The sequence below is a fragment of the Diceros bicornis genome, chromosome 3, assembly GCF_020826845.1.
Source record: "Diceros bicornis minor isolate mBicDic1 chromosome 3, mDicBic1.mat.cur, whole genome shotgun sequence".
NCBI lineage: Eukaryota > Metazoa > Chordata > Mammalia > Perissodactyla > Rhinocerotidae > Diceros > Diceros bicornis.
This window is the reverse complement of record NC_080742.1, coordinates 21,616,660-21,641,022: the sequence shown is the minus strand read 5'-3', so window position 1 is coordinate 21,641,022 and position 24,363 is coordinate 21,616,660. Positions and strand designations below refer to the sequence as shown.

General features: G+C 36.1%; 1 protein-coding gene across 1 annotated transcript in view; it reads left to right on the top strand.

Annotated features, from left to right (window-relative positions):
* The window catches only part of SEMA3E (semaphorin 3E), a 250,643-nt gene that overhangs the window by 177,293 nt on the left and 48,987 nt on the right, over positions 1-24,363 (top strand). The window contains exon 5 of the mRNA XM_058524644.1: positions 19,807-19,900. Coding sequence (XP_058380627.1) covers positions 19,807-19,900 — 94 coding nt within the window. The remainder of the gene's footprint in view (positions 1-19,806; positions 19,901-24,363) is intronic.

Here is a 24,363-nt window from a genome sequence, read left to right as displayed (position 1 = left end):
TAAGCAGTGCATAGGTCTGCACCTGGGATCTGAACCCATGAACCTTGGGCCGCCAAAGCAGAGTGCATGAACTTAACCACTACGCCATTGGGCTGGCCCCACCTTTTTTTTTTTTTTTTTTTGGTGAGGAAGATTGGCTCTGAGCTAACGTCTGTTGCCAATGCTCCTTTTTTTGCTTGAGGAAGATTGTTGCTGAGCTAACATCTGTGCCAATCTTCCTCTACTTTTATATATGGGATGCTGCTGCTTATATATGGGATGCTGCTGCAGCATGGCTTGATGAGTGGTGTGTAGGTCTGCACCCAGGATCCAAACCCACGAATCCTGGGCTGCTGAAGCAAAGTGCATGGATTTCACCACTACGCCACTGGGCTGGCCCCAGAAAACAGTTCCTGTAGTAATCAAACTGAAAATTCAGATTGACAAAAGAGAGAATCTCCATGACAGGGGGAGGAGGTAGATCCTACACTACCTTCATGACTCCCCTTTCTCCTAAGAGACCAAGGAGGCAATCACGACATTTTGTGCCATGTCTCAAAGACATTGTATTCGCTCATGTCTTTGCTCATGCTGATCCTTTTACTGGAAAAACTCTCATCCTTATTCTCTGCTTAGAAAATCCTAACTCATCCTTCAAGACTGAGCTCATACATCACCTCTTCTGTAATACTTAACAACCTCTACCTGGTGAAGTTAATTGCTTTTCCTTTGGATTTTCATTGTATTTAAGACAAACCTTAAATATGAATTATGATTTCTATATTAATGCTGCAGTGTCTCTAGGGAAGAAACTGTCATTTCTATCTCTGTTTCTTTCTGGCCCAACATAATCCTGGCAGTAGTCGTTGAAATTATTCGCTAAAAACATGGAATGGAGTCAGGAACTCTTACATGCTTCTTTCTGGTGGGAACATGAAAACATACAAACTTTTTTTGTTTGTTTCTTTTAAAGTATTGTTATTTAATTTTACATCCAGTATAATTCACTTTTATTTGATAAATTTATTCTAAATTTATCCTATGAATTTTAACACATGCATGGATTCTGGTAACCACTGCCACTAACAGGATTTGTGGTCAAGCTCTCCCACTCGCTCCCCAGCCCTTGGCAACTACTGACCTGTTATCTGTCCCAGTAGTTTTGTAGTTTTGAGAATGTGATTTAAATGGAATCATACAGTAGGCAAGATTTGAGATTAGGTTCTATCAGTTAGCATAAAACATTTGAGATGCATCAAGTGGTGTGTATATCAGTAGTTTGCTCTGTTTCATTGCTGAAGAGTATTCCATAGTGTGGATATATCACGGCTTGCTTATCCATTCGCATATTGAGGGACATTTGGGTCATTTCCAGTTTTTGGTGATTATGAATAATGCATCTTGTGGTAGGTGGAATGCTCAGGTAGGCTGAGCCCCACAACCCCTGCCCTGTATAATCACCTTGAGTGGGTGGGACCTGTAACTTGCTTCTACCCAATAGAATATGACAAAGATGATGTGATATTACTCCTGTGATTAGGTTGTGTTATGTGACAAAGGGGAAGGGTTTCTGCAGATGTAGTTAGTCACTAATCAATTGCCTTTAAGCTGGCTTAAGTTTGCTAAACTCTGTCAGTAGGTGGCTGTGAGACACATTCCAGAAGGAAGAGGCTATCCTTGGTTCAGGTATGGCTTCTTCACCAGGCTTCTGGAGAATGTGCTTTTTTGTCCGCTGCCCAGCCACTGTGGTTTTCTTCTGTGTGAGGTATCTGCTGGACACAACTTTCTCCAGCATCTGGCTGCAGCTCTCAATTCTGGCAGAGGCAGCATGGGAACCTGAGAGCATGTGGGGCTGCGCCCCAGCCAGTGCAGATTGCTGCTTCCCTGCGCCCTTTCCTCGCACAGGCTGTGGGCCCATGGGGCTGGCCATCCAGTGAGCCACCCAGACCCATGCCACCCCAGTATGCTAGGTTCTGCAGAGGGAGTCTCCAACTCCAAGCTCCCCCTGTGCATGGGTGACTTTCTCTGTGTTCCTGAGGGTTGTTCCGCTTGCCTGGGGACAGACCTGAGTTCAGACCTGACAACACTGTGAGCTTCTCCATCATCCAGTGGCATGCAACCCCACATTCTTCAATGAGGTTTGAATGCCCCTTCCAAGTTTTTCTGTCCTCAGCCTACGTCTCATCTTTATACTTGCTCTCCAATCATCACTTAATAATTGTTTATATTAAACATCCCTTGTTTAACTCACTGTGTCGTTTTTTTGTGTCTTGATTGGACCCAGAGTGATACAGTGAAGAACCTCTTACCTCTTAAGAACCACCTACTTGCTGATTTTCTCTTGAAATTACTAAAAGGATTTTACTAAAGTGGAAATCTTGCATCAACATATGCTACTAAGGAGGAGAGTGCTACCATATGCTAGAAAGTTCAAGGACATTTTATTAGCTATGATGCAGAACCAGATTGGAAGAAGGTGCTTAGGGTCAACTAGTACTACTTGACAGAGCAGCGCCTCCTCATGGGAAGCAGAGAAGTTTCTGGCAAACTCTCAGGACCTTGCCAGGAACATCTGGAAGGAGGCTAGGTGAAGACACATTGCTTACATGCTGTAGAGGCTGGCCTGAACATAAAGTGTATGCAAAAGGCTATAAAACAAAACAAAAAGGCACAAAAAACTGACCCCCAGTGTAGCAGCTTTAGCGAACACAAGAAGGAAGGAAACAACCATGTAAACAAACAAACTGACCATGTTTTCCTTTCAGGGCTTGACTTGGAATCCCATCCCTCTCCCCTCAGGTAGCTAAATCACTGTTGAGAGAATGTAAATTTTACATCAGCTAAATATGTGAGAGGACAGAAGTAACAGGAGCCAAGAGGACACTGAGATAGTTAAACGGAGAATTGCTTGCCCTGTGTCAAGACAAAACCAGGCTGGTAGACACCTCTTCACTCCAGTGATTTCTAAATAAAAATCTGAACTTTGGGGCTGAAGAAAAGGTTCTGTACCTAAAATGTCATAGCACTGGAGATTGAAAACTATTTCTTAATGAAATGGAGATAGAATGTCATGTCATTTGTTTGACATCCAGGTAAAACTCAATATCACATGAGCTCTGTAAAATAAGATATCAAAGGTGCTGTGAAGACTGGAAGAAAATATACCAGCTTCAACAATGGTTCTGTCTAAATAGTAGGGTTTTGGAAAATCATTATTTTCAGGCTTTATATATTTTTATTCTGTGTTTTCCTCTATAATGGTATATCGATTTAGTATGTAAGTAATGATATCATTTCAATCATTTATAGTCATACAAGTCATTACCTTCTTCTTTGTAAGGAAGTCAAAGAACAGAGATAAATTGAAAGTACTGCTTCAACATTTCCCCAATCTCAGTCCCTTTCCCAGACTGAATCACAACCAGAATTTTTGTTGTGTCTTTCAGACCTCTCTCTTTTTGTCTGGAAGGACACAACCCAAACTCATGATAGTGGGTCAGAGATATATATGTGTGTGTGTAATATTTGTGTACCTGTGGGCTTAATCCCAGTCTCCTTCTGGCTCTGTAATTTAGGGCAAGTCACTCTTCCTCTCCATGCTTCTATGTCCTCCTCCATAAAATGGAGCTTATGCTAGTACTTCATGTATAGGTGTGTTGTGAGGATTGGATTAATATAAGTAAAGCCCCTAGAATAGTGCCTGACGGATAATAAGTGTTACGTAATTGTCAGCTGTCATCATCAGCAACAGCAGCAGCAGCATCGTCATCATCTGATTCCTTTCACCTCCCCAGTGGCATCAATTATTGCCATCACTTGTTCATTCACAAATCTGAATTCCTAGTCCTAACACGTCTTTTGATATCCTATATCAAGTTTCTATTATTTTCTGTCGTTTAAAAAGTATCCAAATCAGTGAATTAAACACATTCCTAATATGAAATTTATGATGTTTTCTTAAAAACCTATGCTTTCATTTCTTTTTACTGTGCTCCTTATGACAGTTAAAAGATATTACTCTTTTCCTTGTCATCCGTGCTTAAAGCCTCAATGTTGTATTGTCAACCTAGCTTTCCACCAAATAGCGCTTACCATTGCACACAGAGTGAAGTAAGTCCAAATGCCTTATCTCAGAGTGCCACTGCCCTTCACAGTCTGGCTCTAATGTACATTCTTGGTCTTCTCTCCCTCCCACTTATTAAATTTCTCCCGTACAAGTTTGGTTGCAGTCAGTCAGGGCTACTCGCTCTTTTCCAACCAACTCCTTTATCTAAGCCTTGAATGAAATGTTTTTTTCTCCTTCTAGAATGCCTTCCTGGAATTAGATCTTCCTGTTACTAGCTGTGTGAATTTCGATAAGTTTCTCAATGTCTCTGAGCTTCAGAAACTTTATTTGTAATATGAAGATAAAATTATCTGTCTCATAAGGTTGTAGTAACAATGAAGTAAGTTTTCTTACCAATGTTCTTAGCACAACCCCTGAGACATAGAGAATGTTCCTAATATAAATCTCAATTCAATTGGTTTTTTGTTTTCCTGGGAAAAATTTCCTGGAATATCACCACTCCCTCTCTCAGCCCAGACCACTCTACCCCCAGAACTAGCCTCAGGTTCCAATTTCCTGTTCTCATAACAGTTTGTACCTCATTATCGGACTTTTCACTTTGAGGCACTTATTGTACTAATTGTGTTTCCCTATTTAGTGTCCAGAAGGCACAGTTCCTGTTCTGTGATGTTCTTTGGAGGCTCACTGTATATTTAAATACCTATCTTAAAGATTTATGATAAGCAATAAAGGAGAATATTTAGGTAAAAATGTTTTGTGTCTTCTTAAGTGGTCTGCAGAAATGAATTATTACCTTTGCAGCACCTAGCGCAGTGCTGTGCACAGAGTAGTGAAGTGCACTTTGAATTGAAGTACACATTGAAATGATGTCGTATGGAGCATGTTAGCTACTGTGTTTATTCTACATTCTGTTATCTCAATATGTGGTGCTAGTGAAACACACTAGTTGTCTCCTTTGGTTTTATTATATTTCTTTTCTATTCTATTATACTGTCATGCACCGTGTAACGACATTTCGGTCAATGATGGTGGTCCTATAAGATTAGTACCATATAGCTTAGATGTGTAGTAGGCTATACCATCTAGGTTTGTGTAAGTACACTGTATGATATTTTCACAATGACAAAATTGCCTAATGTTGCATTTCTCAGAATGTATCCCTGTCATTAAGTGACACATGACTGTATACCTATAGGCGTGAGCCTCCAGAATAATCATATAAGAAAATAAAACATGCTAAGAATATGCTCACATCCCTTTTACTTCTGCATAACAAGCTAATTTTTGTGGTTTGATAAAAGAAGGAATGAGATGCAGGGAAAAAGGTGGAACACATACTCTCGTAGATCATGGAGCAGGGTTTCTCATATCAAGTATACAGCAGGTTAGATATGACCTGGAAATCATAAAACGAGGAAGAGCTTAGCTATTACCGGCTTTGAAAATAATTTTGGAAAACTCTTCTAATTATGTAAGAATACTGCAATGTAGATATGTTTCCTCATATGCATATTTCCTATTTCCCTGAGAAAAAGCCAGGAATCCCTTAACCTAGACTCCTCTGATAACCATGAACAACTTTACTCGTTAACCCTACTTTCCAAAATTTCCTTTGTTGACACTATAAATTCCAAGAGCTGTCTGGTTCCAGCCAGGGCTGAATGACAAATCAGCTGTTACAGAAAGCGTCCTTTCCCTTGCAGCTGTCCAGTTCTTACTGTGCAGATGGTGGATTTATTTTTCCTTTTACCAGCAGTTCTTTTCTTTCTTCTCCACCCAGGACTGTGATCCTTTGTGATCATGTATGACTCAGTCAGCAATAGGAACACTCATAGGATTGAGGAGTTTTCAAATGTGTCCGAGTGAAAGGGAACAGGGATTCAGAAATGAGGAATTGCTCCAAAGGCTGTCTGCATACTAAAAAGGGGCTATGACTTCCTTCCCATGAAAAGTAGATATTCATAGTTTTATAAAAAGCATCCTTGTCCTAAAAAAAGAATTTTTATTCTTGCTTCATTGTGTGTGGTCAGAATAACAGTGCGAGTAGTCAGCCCAGAGAAGGTGACAGGAAAAGTGGTGCAGAAGAGAAATCCAGATCTTAAAGCTAACTTGAGTCAAGATGGTTCTTTTCTTGTCATGTGGAAATGTCTAAATAATTACCTCCATCCTTCAGTTACATTTTCAGAAGTATACATAAATGTTTATTCATGATTATTTCTAGCATTCTCCTAATACTATTTTACTATTAATGTTAAATTAGTAGTAAATAATATTTTAAAATTAATATCTTCTATTTAATATTTTACATATTAAAATATATAAATGCTTACTTTTGTCATATATGTAGATTATTATATATACATACATATAAATTGTCATATGTATCATGTATTTTATCTAAAAAACAGATAGTTTAATCCAATTGCTTATTGGATACGCTGTACCAATTCTTTTATAATGTAGTGTACAGAGAATATCAGAAGTTAAACACCCGTTTACACTGAACAAATACTTATTACCACAGTGTTTTTCTACAAAATTCACCCTAAAATATCTATATAGGATAGCATTCCATAACTGCTCGAAAAATAGCCATTTGTTTTTTAGGTTCATTAGAGTTCTTGGCATTTTATTAAGCAGCTGAAATTGTGAAATCTAGACCATGATGCCAATTACTACAGAACATTATTTTCTTCAGCCTTTTTTCATATAGACCTGCTTTGAATATTGTATAATTTGTTTATGTAAAGAGATTCCAAGTAAGCTACCTGAGTAATTTATTATGGAATAATATTTCAGTTTCAATATGAGTGGTAAATTTAAAGTCGGATTAACTGGGTAGTCCAGGCAGGGATCGACTAGACATTTGTGATGGATTTTCTATCACATTAAATATGACTTTTTCCAAAATCAAACACAAATGAATCAAATTGTAAGAAGACTGGCTGTGCCGATTTTTCAAATAATTAAAATACCAAATTTCTTGTCTTAATCTCAGACAAGAGATTTAATTATAATTAATTTAATTATAATATGATAATTTATATATAAATTTAAATACAATATGACATCAATTATAATTTAATTATAATATGACATTGTATAATGTGGCCTTACAGGATATTTCCATCAAGTATTGCCAATATTCAGCTGTTTATATTCTTAGGCTTGTTGGGGCTTATTTCAGTCCATTGCAGTTATTTTCCTTATTGATGAAGACATTTTCCCATCTTTGTCCAGTAGATACCTCTTCAAGTTGACATCTGAGTCTTTGTGATAGAACCCTAATTTTTGATAGCTTCTTTGCTTTCTAGAATGAAAAGATATTCCAAGACCTCTTTGTACATTTATGGCCTCAGACCATTTTTTAAATTCATTATATTATAAGGAAAAAAGAAAGCTTTTGTTTTTTATTTGACGAAAAAATGTTTATGGCATTTTCCATATAAGATTTTTTTCTTAAAAGGTTTAAGTTGTATTATTTATCAGTCTTTCTTTTGTGTCTTCTGCATTTTGTGTATTATTTTAAAAGGCCTTTCCCGCATCCAAGGTTGTATACAAAATGTTTAGGTCTTTTTCTATTCCTTGTGTAATCCTATTTCTTATGTGTAAATTGTTGATCAATCTGGAATTTGGCTACAGGGTATATGACATGAGGTAGTAATCAAACTTTATTTCTTTCCAGATGGCAATCCAGTTGTCCAAACACCATTTATTGAATAATCCGTCATTTATACACAGTGCTTTGAAATACTATCCATATTAATGTGCATTCTTACACCATATTGTCTTCTAATAATATAGAACAAGGTTTTAAAGTTAACTGTAGAACAACAAAAACAAAATGCTGAATGAAATCAGCATTATGCACCATTGGGTTTGACATTAAATGTCAATTTGCAAACCCTTGGCTTTGTAAGAGATCAGTTTTCTTTTCATATATGGTTATGTCATCTATTCAAATTTTCTAGTTTTTGTAGTTTCTCAATGGCCTTTTATATTCATTCCTTTCTGTGTTTCTCACAACAGTCGTAGGAGAGAGCAGCATGGAAATATTATTTCTTCTTTTTTACAAGTGCTGAAATCGAGGTTGAAAGAGCATGTGGGACTTGAGCAAGATCAAATCCCAACCTTTCTTATCTCCTCTTTGGATTAACTTTCTTGTAAAACATCTTGACTCTTATTCTAATTCTGATTCCTATTCTTATTCTCATTTTTCTTCTTCTTCCTCTTCCTACTAGTTTATGAGAAAATAGTATTAGAGACCTTATTTTATTTCTGCCATTGAAATGACGTATTTGTCTAGTATGATTCAACTGTTGAAATGTAGTTACCAGTTATTGAAATATAGTTAATATATTGATTAATGAAAAAAATTTTAGCCTATATTGCTAAATTATATACTAGTTTAAGTCACCTGCTTTTTGGCTTTGCCGTTTGTTAAATTGATGATTAGAGAGGCTACTTTGCTTAATTTTTGTGGGGTTGAAAAGGAGTTGCGTGCAACATGCTTCCTAAATTCGGTATTGACTGAATGCTTAGAACGTAGTAGGCTTCTTAATGTTTGTTGAATTACTCATATACGCATTATCACATGCAATGGAAATAATGCTACAAGAGATACATACCATAGTGCATGGGAGAAGTTTTTTGCCTGGAGAAGTCTTGGAGAATATCAGCGAAGTCATTTTCCAACATCATTTTCTCATTAAGTAGGAATTTGTGTTGTAGAGAAAAGGACGAATTGAATTCCCTTTTCCCAAAAGGAAAGTGTAATCAAAGAGCTATGGGTATTATCACGCATACAACTTTTAAAGCAAGTCAATCAGCTTGTGCTGATGGAGTTTTGATTGAATGGTGGCAGTCATGAGGATAAAGCCCGAGATCAAACTGTGAAGATCCTGCACTGCCATTCTAGAGATTAGATTTTATAACAGTGAGGAAGCACCAAAAGTTTTTTCAGAGGGAGAATGATGTGATTGTATTTGAGAGGGTAACAGGAAGAGGTAGGCAGCAAGGATGATGCCGTTTTCTGGTAAAAGCAGGCTTCAGGACAACACAGTAAAGTTTGAAGAGTATCTGCTTCCAATACTTTTAGTAACCCACGCATACATACCTGGTAGACAGAGCTATCAGTGTGGAATTTAAGAGAATATTGGCATAAGATGAGGGCACTTAGGGTGAAGAGGAGAATGGAATCCTGAAGTAATAATTAAAGGATACACAAAAGAGGGAGAAACATTATTTTGCCTTCAAATGCATGTTTAAGCAAGTATTTATTTAAAAATTCAAGACAAGACAATTGAGTTAGAATTTTACTTAGATGTATTATGTGCTTTTTTAAAGTTTTTGATAACATCTGTGAGCTGTTCTAATAACATTAAAGGTAGTATAACATTTGAACATATAAATTAATTAATAAATAACAAAATGATAATAAAATAAATGTTTTTCTTCTTTAAAAAAATCTTAATATGCATTTTCGAACCTTGATTATGCATTAAGGACCTTATAAAAGACGCTTAACCATGCCTAGCAACACAAACATATACACCCCTCTCTATTTACAGTGGTATGTAGGATGAGTAATACTAAAATGAATATGGAACTAGAGATTAGAAGACACTCATGGAGACTTGCAAAGCCTTGCCCAGCCTCTGATTTCTCAACTATAAAAAGAAAATAGTATTTGTGAACAATGTTATTGATCCTGTCTTACTTCACAGACTTATTTTGAGGATAAAACAAGATAATATATGCAAGAATACTTCCTAAATTTTAAATTATTATACAAATACAGTGTATTATTTTTAGAGAAAAAAATGTAAAGAAAAAAGTAACTAAAATGCAAAACTGGGCCTGCCCCGTGGCTTGGTGGTTAAGTGCTCGCGCTCTGCTGCTGGCGGCCCCGGGTTCGGATCCCAGGCGCGCACCGAGGCACTGCTTCTCTGGCCCTGCTGAGGCCGTGTCCCACATACAGCAACTAGAAGGATGTGCAGCTATGACATGCAACTATCTACTTGGGCTTTGGGGGGAAAAAGAAAATGCAAAACTGTTAGCCTTAAAGTCAAAACATTTACTTACGAACTTACAACTTTACTCCCTTTTTGTTTTTTTTTCCTGCTTGTTTATTCAGTCTTTGGGAAATGTTTCAAATATTCTTTAATAAATGTTTTTATTGCTTGGAAGATGAAAGGAAAAATCCAATGGTATAATGAATCACATTCAAAGTTAATTCGTGATAGATTATTAAATAACTATTATATAGAGAACTAAAATGCACATTATGGTTATTTATTCTAGACATTTATGTACCAAAATTGTATCTTTATTTTTCATTGTCCACAGATACATGTGTATGAGCCTTGTATATTTTCCTTTTTCTCTAACTATTAGCAGTAACTAAGAAAATAGGTGATTATTGTTTTGTCTTATAATATTTGTAATGTTCTAGTTTACTTTTGACATCTTTCAGACTATCCCAATGACACTGAAAGCAAAAACAATATTAGTTCACAAAGCTGATGTACTAATGGGAAATTCTCCTTTCATTTAATTGGCATCACATTTAACACCTGCTGTACAATGAGTCACACCTATTGAGAATTGCTCACAGTCGGCTTGCTGGGTTCTGAGGGCTCTCCTCAAGGCCTAAAGGGGAAAATTCTCCTGGGAGGATCCACCATTTATTCTTTACAGACGTTTTTCTGAAGAGCACAAGCATCTGCCCACACTTGTAAATAAATGTCCTGCTTTCTCTCAAGCACAGGAGGATCTATTGAAAAACTTCTCCATGTCACACTGAAACAGAAAGTGCAGCCCACACTGTTAATACTAGTGATGTCTTGTAAATTTAAGCCACATTACTCAGGCAGAAATTCCAGCTGTTAAAACATAGATAATGGAAAGCCAACGTAAGTACTGACCAACATTCTCAACAGGGTTAAACACCAGCAGTACGCATTACTTGAACCATAAACTCGATTGCTTCAGGGTCATTGACAATGTCATCATGCCTCAAGTTTCCTGGTTGGCTAGGTTGCTGAATTCCACTTCATGGAAGAAAATTATATTACTTGCCTTTTAGTATTTTATTGGATTGTGCGCTAAATTAACCACCGCCTTTAAGATCACAATGAACTCTCAAAATAATGTGAGAAACTTCATTCTTTGAATTTGTAGTCAATTTTGAAGTTAGCTTGATCTATGCAAAACAAAGCAATAAAAGTTTGGAATTTGCCTGCTTTCTATCATAATATCAGTACTATTCAGTCTATGGTAAATTTTCTTTCTTTTTACTTCTTTTTAACAATTTCCACATCTCAGTTGTATAAAGTCGCAAAAATAATACATTGAGTCCTGAAGAATTAAGATGAATTGGATCAATGTATCTTTTTCATATTTGGCTTTACAAGGTAAAGAAAGCCTCTGCTCTAAAATCATGGAGAAAAGATCAATTAAATTACTAAAAACTACTGTCAAGTTGGCTGTTTGATAAAAATTAAGAACTCAGTTTTTACTCTCAATTCAGTATTGAAGTTTCATGACCATGTACCAGAGTATCAAAAGAATACCTTTTACTCATTAAAAAAAAAAGTCATGTGGGACAAGGGAAGCCTTAATTAACAAATGATTGTACCGCCATGTCATACCTCCATACTACTTCAAATTACATACTGTCATTAAGAAGGTCTTTGGGGATAAAATAAATCATCTTTATAATTCTTCAATATTTGATTTTATTTTTAGTAACTTCCGTGAGATATTAAATTATATTATATTCATTCTAACCTTTTATATATATATATATATATATTTTTTTTTTTGTGAGGAAGATCGGCCCTGAGCTAACATCCATGCTAATCCTCCTCTTTTTGCTGAGGAAGTCCGGCTCTGAGCTAACGTCTATTGCCAATCCTCCTCCTTTTTTTTTCCCCAAAGCCTCAGGAGATAGTTGTATGTCATAGTTGCAGATCCTTCTAGTTGCCATACGTGGGACGCGGCCTCAGCATGGCCAGAGAAGCGGTGCGTCAGTGTGCGCCCGGGATCCGAACCGGGGCCACCAGTAGCGGAGTGCACGCACTTAACCGCTAAGCCGGGGCTGACCCCTAACCTTTAATATATTAATCCTGGCAAAAATCCATATTAAATTGTAAAAGTATATATAAAAATATATTATCAGTATATCTTAGCTGGGGAAATTAAGAATGTATCTATTCTTCTTTTAGTTGTTTTAACAATGTAATCAGTTTTACTAAAGCCAATGGCAATCAAAATATAGGAAAAAATTGAACCATGAGGTTGCTATATAGGCAGCACAAAGAAAGCATGTACAACATAGCATAACATAGCATAATAATTTGTACATATTATCTAGTTTCAAATCCACATGCTTATCCACAGCTATGTTTTGTGAGTTGTTTTAGATCTGTAAGAAAATAGGCAAGGACCACACAAGAAAGCAGATAAAACAACTTGTTTCTGAAAAGGTAGTATTTATTCAAACAGTATAAACAGTTGTGTATTTATTATGCGCCAGGTATTTTATTTGATATAAGGGATCAAAGATAAATGTCACATAGGCAGTTTCCTCAAGGAAACTCCACAAACCAGTAGGGAAGAGAGGCAAACAGACAGACAATTATAATACAGAGAAGTTAAATGAAATAAGGGAAGGATTCATAGGACGCTACTGGAGGACACAAGAAGGGAAAGGAATTGATACTAGGGCAGGCAAAGGAGTCAGATCAGGATTCCTGGGGGTGATAAGGTCTGTGCTGAATTTTTAATATTATATGGGCATTATTATTCTAAACATATTAATGAGCCCAAGCAAGAGATATTCAGAAAGCTGCGAGCAGTTCAGAATGGCTGGTACACAGACTGTAAGAGCAGCCTTTTAGAGACAAAGAAGTACCTGTGGATAAAGTCCCTTATTAAAATTCTAAGGACTTGAGACTTTGTTCTGTGGAAGTCAGTGGAGGATTTTGAACAGGAGAATGACAAGAGGAAATTCACATTTCAGAAAGAACTCTTTGGCAGCAAAGTAGAGACTTAATTGCTGGGGCTGGGGAGACAGCTCGGGAGAATGGTGTTAAAGTTAATGTGATAAGTGGTAAAGGAGTGAATCAAATAAGTGCTGGGGAGCAGGCAACAGTGTTGAATATTGCAGAAATAAACAGTAAAAACAGGAGAGAAAAGTCTATTGGGGGTAATTTTATGAGAACTGTAGAGTGATGGGGCTTGGGGCTTCCTTTTGTTTACTACTGTGCTTCTTGTTCCAGGGTCAGGACCTGACACACAGGCAGCATTGATTTTTTTAAAAATAATTACATATGTAATAATTACATATGTAAATTACAATTACACATGTAAATTAATAATTACAAATGATGGAAACTTATTTTCTCCATCAAACATGAGGTGTGAGGTTGTCTGCTTAGTGTCAAGAGAGATCATAAGTTAGAGTGTTTGAGTAAATAGCTGCTCAAAGGTATTATAAAAGGACATAACCAGGGAAATGTATAAATTCCTTGGTAATTTTGAGGGCTGAGTCAAAGCCACTGGTTGTTAGTGATTGTTTTCCCTTTTTTATGGTTTTCTCTAGCCGTCATCAGTATTGTAGGTTTAAATATGAGGATGGCAGACACATGAATGAGAAAATAAGGAACAAAGTGAGGGCTGACTAAGGGAGAGAAGAACAGCAACGGACTTTTGTATTTTGAAAAAAATAAAGGGGTCTCAACTCTGGAGGTTTGTATGAGATCAAAAAATATTTATAGTGTGAGAAATAACCATATAGAGGAGCTGGAAGGGTAAGAGGCTGTGCGAAGTCAACAGAACATTCAAGCTTTATTAGTCCACCTTTAAGCAGTTGCACTGGATGATGAGGTCTGTGGTGGGGCCTTGGTGTTGTGGCTGAAGCATAGTGGCCCTGGAGGTCATTGCCACTGAGGAGATAGGAACCAAGAGGTTAGGTTGTGGATTGGGCACATGGACATCGAAATTATCCAGCATAAGGGTGGATTCAGGATGTAGAAGAACGCTGTGAAGGTGGATGTGATTGTGAGGGTGGATGAGGTGTAGATGTCAGTGGATGACAGCAACAAATGTTGAAAGAATTGCATAGACGAATGGCATGAGTCTTGATAAGAATGATTTATGGTGTAGTAGTTTGGAATTTGAATGGGGAGAGCCCAAACAATATTAATATTGTCTTCTGTAATGTAGAATGTGGGCAAAAAGAGAACCATCATTTGAAAGCCTTTAGGCAGGAAGCAATACCTTCATAGGAACTGCATTAGTTTTCCGTGGCTGCTGTATCAAATTACCACAAACTTAGTGACTTAGAAGAACACACATTTTTTTATCTCATAGTTCTGTAGGTGAGAAGTCTTGAAATGATTCTCATTGGGATGAAATCAAGGGGTCAGCAGGGTTGCATTCCTTCCAGAAGATCTAGGGGGAGAGTCCATTTCCTTGTCTTTTCCAGCTTCTAGAGAACCATCCACATTCCTTGGCTCATAGTCCCATTCCTCCGTCTTCAAAGGCAGCAATGAATGGCAGGTCTAGTCTTCCCCACACTGCATCACTCTGTTGGGTTCTCTGCTATCATCATCACATCTTCTCTGACTCTTTTATTTACTTTTTTTGTGAGGAAGATCAGCCCTGAGCCAACATCCACGCCAATCATTCTCTTTTTGCTGAGGAAGACTGGCCCTGAGCCAACATCCATGCTGATCTTCCTCCACTTTATATGGGAGGCCACCACAGCATGACCTGACAAGCGGTGTGTTTGTGCACGCCCGGGATCCGAACCAGGGTCGCCAGCAGCAGAGCGCGTGCACCCAACCACCACGCCACGGGGCTGGCCCCTTCTCTGACTCTTTTAAGGACTCATGTGATTACCTTGGGTCCACCTAGATAATTCAGGGTAATCTCCCATCTGAAGATCCTTAAGCACATCTGCAAAGTCCCTTTTGCCGTGTAAGGTAAGATATTCACAGATTCCAGGGATTAGGATGTGGACATCTTTGAGGCACCATAATTATGCCTAGTATGTGAGCTATGACTCAATTAAGGCAAAGAAGTATTGAAACATGTTGCAAATTGAGTGTGGTTTTAGGGATTTAGTTACCGTGAAATAGGGATTTCAGAACGTATGGTGGAAAGTTTTGGGAGGAGCAATAAAATTGGGTCAGAAATATAGTTTAAATATTCATATTATCTCTAATAGAAATTACTTTTCTGAACTTCATATTTCATGATTTATTCAATGGAAATCTTATACTTGTTATCAACAAAGATTAATGGTTAAAAAATGTGAATTTTGAGTATGTTCATAAAAGAGGCAAGCCGTGTCTAGGTTTGATTAGCTTTAACCACAGACAGATTTCTTTTTTTACAATGTCACAAAGCATTGATTAAGTGAAAGATAACTTCATGTTCTTACTTATGCTGGCATTGACTTCTTTCTTGTAACTACTCTGAGGTGTCATCTAAATATGCTTTAAGGTTATGATTGCACATAATGTGCTTAGATGATATTTATTGAGGCCTCTCAGTCATTTGTCACAGACAACTGAACAGTTGTGATGAAGCTATTACTTGTATCAGCAAATGAGGCGGGGCTCCAGATAATAGTACTGTAAAGGTGCATGTGTTCATAGCCACACTTAGACTTCCGAGTCACTGGAATGAAAAAAGTCAGCCCTTTACTAGCTTTTACTATCAAATATTATTTTAGTAATAACATCATGATAACCTTTGTTAAAAAAAATAGGCAACATATTTTTGTTACAACTTCTATTAACTTAGAAATTAAAAAATAAAGTAAAAAACAGGGATACAATATTACTGTTTTAAAGGCATACAGTGATTTATTTTTTATTTTTTATTGAGGGAGATCAGCCCTGAGCTAACATCCATGCCAGTCCTCCTCTTTTTGCTGAGGAAGACCGGCTCTGAGCTAACATCTATTGCCAATCCTCCTCCTTTTTTTTCCCCCAAAGCCCCAGCAGGTAGTTGTATGTCATAGTTGCACATCCTTCTAGTTGCTGTATGTGGGACGCCACCTCAGCATGGCTGGAGAGTGTGCGTCGGTGTGCGCCCGGGATCCGAACCCAGACTGCCAGTAGTGGAGCGCGTGCACCTAACCGCTAAGCCACGGGGCTGGCCCCAGGCATACAGTGATTTAAATAAAGGATATAGACAGAACCTGTATTATACTCTTGTGGAAAGATATTTTCTGACTAATAAAAATAAATATAGAACCTTCTGTGCTATGTAATGACATCTTAATTTAGTAATTAAAATGTTCATTTAACAAGCAGCCAAGTTTGGGGACAGGGTCAAAGAAGACCTATGCAAAGTGAGAAGACAGAGGAGTTACAGAACTTTCAAGTGTTCAAAGCAACTCTTCACTGTTTTTTTACAAATATTATAGTCTACCAAATACACATTACAAGTCTTCAAATTTAAGAAGTATCACAATCTATAATCCAATTTGACGTTGTTGTCCATTTTTGTATTACTTGACTTACTGACAGGGATACGCTCTGAGAAATGCCGTTAGGCAATTTTGTCATTGTGTGATCATCATAGAGTGTACTTACACAAACCTAGATGGTATAGCCCACTACACACCTAGACTATATGGTACTAATCTTATGGGACCACCATCCTCTCTGCGGTCCGTCATTGACTGAAATATCATTATACGGTACATTACTGTATTATTATTATTTTTTTTAATTTATTTTTCCCCCCCAAAGCCCCAGTAGATACTTGTATGTCACTGCTGCACATCCTTCTAGTTGTTGTATGTGGAACTCGGCCTCAGCGTGGCCAGAGAAGCGGTGCATCGGTGTGCGCCCGGGATCCGAACCCGGGCCGCCAGCAGTGGAGCACGCGCACCTAACCACTAAGCCACGGGGCCGACCCCGTGACTGTATTATTAACCAAGTGTTATGTATCGATGAAGTGACCATATCCTCTAAAGATTTGGACCTTTCTTCTCTTTGTACATAAAGATAATGGTGCTTATCTAATGCAGGGAAGTTCCAATAGTTTATCTTTTTTTAATCATTAGTGGGCTGAGAAATTAGAAACTGCAGAATACATGCTTTTTTTCAACATTGTTGAGGTATAATTGACAGATAAAATTGTAAGATATTTGAAGTGTGCATTGTGGTGATTTGATATATATATATATACATTGACAACACACGAATTTTTTAAATTAAAATGATACTATGTCTATCCTTTAAGCTATTCTCGAGTATGGACTCTTAATAGTGATGTAAAAAGCAAGCAAAGAAGTTTAATTTAACTTGTTCATTATTTTAAATGACTGTTTCTTGAGGTAGCCATTTATTTGATTAGCCATTAATCAAATAAATGAGAGAGAGATATTTGAAGTCTTTCAGAAAAAGGTGGGAATGGTTCAGTCAAGGTACATCTGAGTTGGACCTGAGGCACAGATGTTTGAGAATATGAGTTATTAAATGTGCAGTACTCATGTATTCTCAGTGTCAAATTTGAGGTTTCATAAAAGAGTGTGTCCTTTTACAGACTCAAATAGGTTTACATATCGCACAGAATTGTGCCTCATACATAATTAAAAAGTCAAGGATGATTCTGAGTTCCACTTAATTGTTTTCAAAATGTTAGAGTTATAGGCTTCTTTGTGAATATAGTTTCCAGTTGATTCAATTTACTTCTCTTGGAAGTTGAAGACACTGATATGTCAGATACTTGATATCTCAGAAACATGCTGAAATTCACATATCAACAATAGCTTCAGGAACCTAGATTACAATTTATATTTATGAAAACCTGTGACTTTTCTAAGAAATTGTGACTTCATTTTCTTCATCTAATTCTGTAGTTCTTCAAAATCTGAGATTCTCTTGATCTTAGCATTCTTACAGTTTGCATTTTCTGTTTCACCCACTTGACAGTTTAAATTTAAATGAATGTATTGTTCTTCCTTGAATAAATAAGCAATGTGCTTGTTCTCTTGCAGTTTCAATTGCAGTGTTTAAAGTGTCTAATTATATCCATTAGATAAATCAAATTCATCGGTCATTAGAGATAAAAAGTTGAGTTCACAGAAGTTTGAAGCTATAGAAAGTCTTGATTTAAGAAAGTAGTTCAATATCTCTTCAACAGCTTTCTATGACCAAAGGTTTAGACATTTGACTGTATTATAACAAATATATGTGTATCCTACCTATTTTTTCCGAATGTTCTATAAAGTGGCAGAGACTAAAGGGGCAAACAATAATTATATTCATAGACTTGATCTGTCCATATAATACTATGGATCTGTTTCACAAATTTAGATGAAACCCTTTCAACGTATATCTTGGCTGGGCAGACCAGTAATTCTAGCTTATTTGAATGAACGTTTTCTTTTCATGTCATTGCAAATTTGTCATCTCTGGGAAGTGAACACCAAAATGTCTCAAATTATTTACTGGCATTCTTGCTCTCTACTAATTTGTGTAAAGTGTCTAAATAGGTAAAACTTTCTTTGGCTTAAAATATCAGTTTAGCCACACCTCTGGGTCAGGAGGCCACATTTGTTCTATAAGCTATGGTTCAATTCTAAAGATAAGACTGGAGGATTATAGGGGTCAGGCAAACTCTGCATTTATGGGAAAGGTTTTGGAATGGCAGGATCAGGATGGTGATTTTAGGATATCATAGAGAGAAGAAGGAAAGTGTGTCAAATACGAATGGCAAAATAAGGACAAAACAAATAACTTGGAGTAAATGGGGTGTCTAAGAAAGTGAAGATCAAGTTCCAGAAAAGTACATGCAACTCTCAGAGGTTACTCAGGATTTAGGATTGTTATAAGTTCGTGGTTCACAGGTGGGCAGGGCTGCTCATAGACGCCCCAGTCAGCAGTATCAGCAATATTCTAGTGCAAAGTAGTTTTTTCCTACAAAATTTCAATATTGATTTTTATTGTCACTTTTCCAAACTGTTTTCTTTTACCCAAACCGTTTATAACACACTTAATGGAAACTAATTATAAAAATATCCATTAATGAGAATTTTGAAATCTGGGAACATTCAGAGAAAAGTTCTGTGATTATGTGCTTGCAATAGGAACCAATAAAGTAGTGGTTTTTCATGGAAATATTTATTTTCAAGAAATATCTCTCATAATACAGCATTTATTTATACATTTGTATTCAAGTAGTTATTTATGCAGTAATCATTCTCTAAATTGTTAAATATTAAAAGTCTATGCAAAGAATATGTGAGGAAGAATAAAAATGATTGGAAATAACTGTTCCAAATTATTGATAGAAAGTTTTATCATTTTCTTTTACAGACTATTTAAAAAACTCAGTAATGGCCTTTGTGGAATAAAAGCCCATTTCCATGTTTATCATTGAATCTCCTTTTTAGTAACCTTTTTTCAACAAGTTTCCATTTCTTTGGAATATTTAACTGACACCTCTCAGAATGACTAATACTGTCTTATCTGGTGATAAACACTGGGAATTTCTTTCATTTCATCACCTGCATACTTTTTGGGAGGAGCGAGAAAACCCCTATGCGTCTGCAAAACCCATGTGTTTATTTATAAAACCCTGTTTGTTCCTAAATAACTTGATGTTACTCACTGATGCCCTATTTCCAATACCTATTTTGTAAATAATCAAGGTTTAATGTATTTTATCTGAGCAATTAAATTCCTATTAAAATTGGCATATATATAATGGCACTTCTGGTTTTCTTTAAGGATCCCGTGTTTCACCTGGAATCACACAGATCTGAGAGAGGACGGGGCCGATGTCCTTTCGATCCCAGCTCCTCCTTCGTCTCCGCGTTAGTTGGTAATTATTGTCACTGCAGACCTCTGGTAGTAGTCGTATTGATTTTGAAACTTCAGTTCGTTTTGTGGTATTTCTTTATAATGTTGCCTTGTCATCTCTATTTATTGGTGCTGGGAGCAATGATAGTAAATTTCAAGCCCTGTTAACTTGAGCCAATTTGACTCTAAAATAAGTGCAGCTGACATGAAGTATGGGTGTCTCATTCTGGAAACACAAATTGTCACATAATACCTGATGTAGGATATTTTGAATTGTACCATTGAATGTTCACAAAATGCTTAGGAATACAAAATTATATGAATACTCTATCAAAATTTTAAAAACTAAACTATTTTAGCATATGTTAATTCTTCATGTTTTAAATACTCTGTAACTTGAGGGGAACTTCTAATATTCTCTTCTTGGTGCCTTTCTCTGTATCAGTAGAATTCAGCAGAAAGTCATTTCAATTTAGAACTTAAAAATCATTTATCTAAATTCTTGTTAATATAAAATCTAAACTATAGAGGTTAACCAGCTCAAACTACCACTAAATATCCAGATTGAAATAACAGAATAACCTGGCATGTCTGATCTAGATTTCAATTTAATTAGATGAGGTACCTGAGAATCTCGTTTAAGACCCAGCAAAATACTTTTTCTCTTTTATACAATTTGTGATTGAAAATGGCACCTTTGTCAAAGTATTCTAGCACTGTGATGGTGCAGACAGATGGATGAGTTCCCAAGTATAAAGTTGAAGAGAGCAACCCCTGACACTTAGCATAGGTGCTATGAGGAATCATACTGTGTTCTCAGTGTTGAGAAGTTCTGATATAGGTATGGTACAGATGTACAAGTTTCTATTATTACATTTGCAACATTTAGAGTTATATGCTAAAATTAGGTCGTCCTGTTTGCAGAAAATGAGAAAGTGTAAAGTAACATGTAGAGACTTCTTATTCTAAATAAGTAGTTAAAACTCCTCACTGATGATTAATCAAAGTATCTTATGCTTGATTTAGATTTGATACAGATGTTCCTGTGTATTCTAGAGACTGTACAATCCCTGAACTTATTCCAGACAGTTGATTTTGATGGGCCTTGCATCCCACTCCCTACACTTCCCCATCCCAATCATGGTACTCAGGTCCAATAAGTAGAGTCTTTATAGATATATATTTATTTGTAGAACAAAAATCTCCTGTTAGCTCTAATTAATAGGGGTAGTTTCGTTTACATTAGCTTCATAATTTGAAAGATCTGAAAGATGAGAATTTCACATAGTAATTGAGTTCTTCAGGGCTTGAATAAAGAGATGTAGTATTTATTAAAAATAAAAAATTTTAAAGAAAAATATTATATTAAGAAATCTTCCGTTCGTTTACTAACCCGTGTGTGTGTTTGTGTATGTGTGTGTGTAAACACAGTGTGAGGAAGGGAGTTTTTAAATATGACAATAGAGTTGCCTAAGTCAGTTTACACTTAGTAGGAATCAAAACCTTAGGAATGACACTTTTGGTGAATGCCAGATCCATAAATGTTAGAAACTCCTGGTAGATGGGCAGTGTATGAATTAAAATACATGCATTTGATCGACTCATACAGTTTTTTTGGAAAGTTTATAGTGATTTTTGTAACTTTATAGGTTTAAGATTTGAATATTTCTGGAAGAAAGAGACTTTCTCTTCTTTCTTTTACATACAACATCTTGCATAGAAAAGGCCTCCTATATATAAATAGTGACTGAATGGAATACTCATTGGAGTTCCTAAACATACAAACCAAAAATAAATTTGGCAACCAAAAATAAATTTGACGATATTACTTATAAGACTATTATAAATGATATTAAAATGTGAAAATTCTGAGACTAGAAGAGAATACCATTTATTTTTTAACATTTCATTTAAATGGTTAAAAGCAATTTCTTTAACCACCCTGCCACTCACCACTCAGCCTCCCTGGAGCCTGTTTATGCATGAAACCAGGAATTTAAAACTGATTTTTTTAAGAAGGGAAATATTACTGGAGGGACATTTCCAAGTGAGTTTCCTTGAACTTCCAAATCAAATTACACTGTGCTGAAATGTGAAGTGCTTGCCATCTGGGTGGCTGTTTCACTTATTCAGAAGAGAAATCAAATCATAAGAGCCCTCCAAGCTAAACACAAAAAGTTATAGAATAATCCCTCCAAAGAGAAGAAATAAAAATATAATTCTTCACATTTATCCACTAGCTTTCATCTCAAAGTACCTTTGAGAGATCACTCATTCACACTGGATATGCGGCAGCCACTGGGATGGAAACCTGATAACCTATGGGCGCCAGCAACTCTTTTTAAGAGAGGAAGTAGAAATAATTCACCCAATTGAAAAAGCAGTGGGAATTTGGGCTGGAAAAATGGAACTACCTGAGTTGGAATTGGCAAGCTCGGTGTAGCTTACTCTGACAGGGAAAGAATGCATGAATGTGGCCTTTTATGACCACGCATGTTCTCTGCTGATGAGTTGGGACAAGACTCCAGCAAAAAGGTGACCATCTTTAGACCATTGCTCCTTCTTTGTTTCTTTGTTAATTATAGGTTACACTTAATGTTTAATGCCTGTTCACATTAGGATGCACTTTCATGATAAAAAACTCAAATTTGTAACAATACTTGTAAAACTAACAAGGCCCTCAAAGAAAAAAAAGTGCCTGCAAATCAGAGAATTTCTTACAATTTCTTTAGATACAATTTTCAGTTAAATTCATTTGACTTAAGATCACGTGGAGTAAAAGCTTACTGAAAAACTGAATAAGGAATGAAGATTTTTTGCTGGATGAAAGACAAGTTAACGCAGACATTTTTATCAAATTTATAATGTAACTTAGAAATGAAATGTTAGTAACTTGCAATGATTCTATGCGAAACAGGATTTAAGGAGTAAAACAAGCTTCTTATTGAGCTATGTTCTGTATGTTCAGAAACCAATCAAAATGAAATCATACATTAATTAGGCCTGCTCTTCAAATGCCACATCGTATTAACATAGTTGATTTTGGTGGCATATAAGTTCATATGGCAGGTGCAATATTTCTACATTAGCCACATTTCCCCCCTACTGTGATTATTAATATATTTAAAGTGGTCTTAAGTAACTGTCTGAAAAAGGCAAGACATTACAACCTGGTTTTAAAAACAATTAGTTGAAACAGTGAATTATTTAGTAAAATGAACTGCTTCATTACTTCCCTATACTTTTCAAGTTATCCAAAGATACTTAGTACTTATCTTGCCACTAAATTATTAGGTTTGGTGACTGGCCAAATAAAAATTCAGGAAATATTTTCTTTATGTCATATGTCATTTTGGCCAGGAAGGAAAAATATTAGCTGACTCTTTTTCATCAGTTGTGTTTGATATAATTTTGTAATATTCTCCTTATTAAGTTAATAACATCTTCAGTAACTTCAGGATTTCCCTTATACTTTGCCCTCTCAATTCTATTGCCATTTTTTTTTAATGTTTCGTTGTGGCCCAGATTTCTATTACCAGTTTCAGGTGTAATTTAATACCTAGCATACCTGAAGTGCCTAAGGTATGTTAATGGGCATGTTACTACGTTTGGGGGAAAACCACACTGATTTGTCATGTACCTTTTCACGCTTTGCTTTGAAAGTGTTAGCTTTGTTGTTGGGATATTTTTAGGATACTTCTCAAGTTAACGACTTACTGAATTTTGTTTTGACAAATAACCACAAGATATTTTACAGTCACTGCAATTTTCTTCCTATGCTCTTTTTCTCCTATGTTACTCTTTTCAGAAAATAACACTGCAATAGTTTACAGCCTCTAAAATTTTATTTTCTTCCTGTGCTTTTTTTTTGCATAATAAGAAGACGTTTGTGACTATATCTCCTCATCACAAATTCTGTGAATTAAAGGTCAATGTTGATTGAATGGAAGGGAGTTGGAATACATGCAGGGAAAATTTGATTATTTCAATCTCTTAATAATGTTAAAACTTTTTAAATAAATAAATGTTTCTTTTCAATTAACTATATTTATATTCAGGGCAGAGTTATGACTAAATAATTCTGGCACAAAATAAAACTAAATAAATATTAGAAAAATAAATGAAAAAATCTAAAGGAAGGTAAAATCCATGTCTTTATAATTACAACCTCTATAAACATAACAAGTGAATAGCTGGCTCGTTTCTTGAATTCATCCCAACTGTATAGAAGCTTAGACTTAAAGTTAGGCCCTTACCACATTCCTGTTCTGAAAGAATATCTATAATTTCTTATCCAAGGCTGCTGCTGCCTCACATTTGGCAAAATGCAAGTTATCCACATGCTTACTGTTGATTCTGGCCATAACTGCTAGTCCCTAAGGAGCTATTTGAATACTTTGCTTATGATTTCCTCAACACAAAACAAAAAAAATCTTTAAAAAGATAGAAGGAAAAAAAAGTCTCCCTCTCCAATTCCCCATTGAC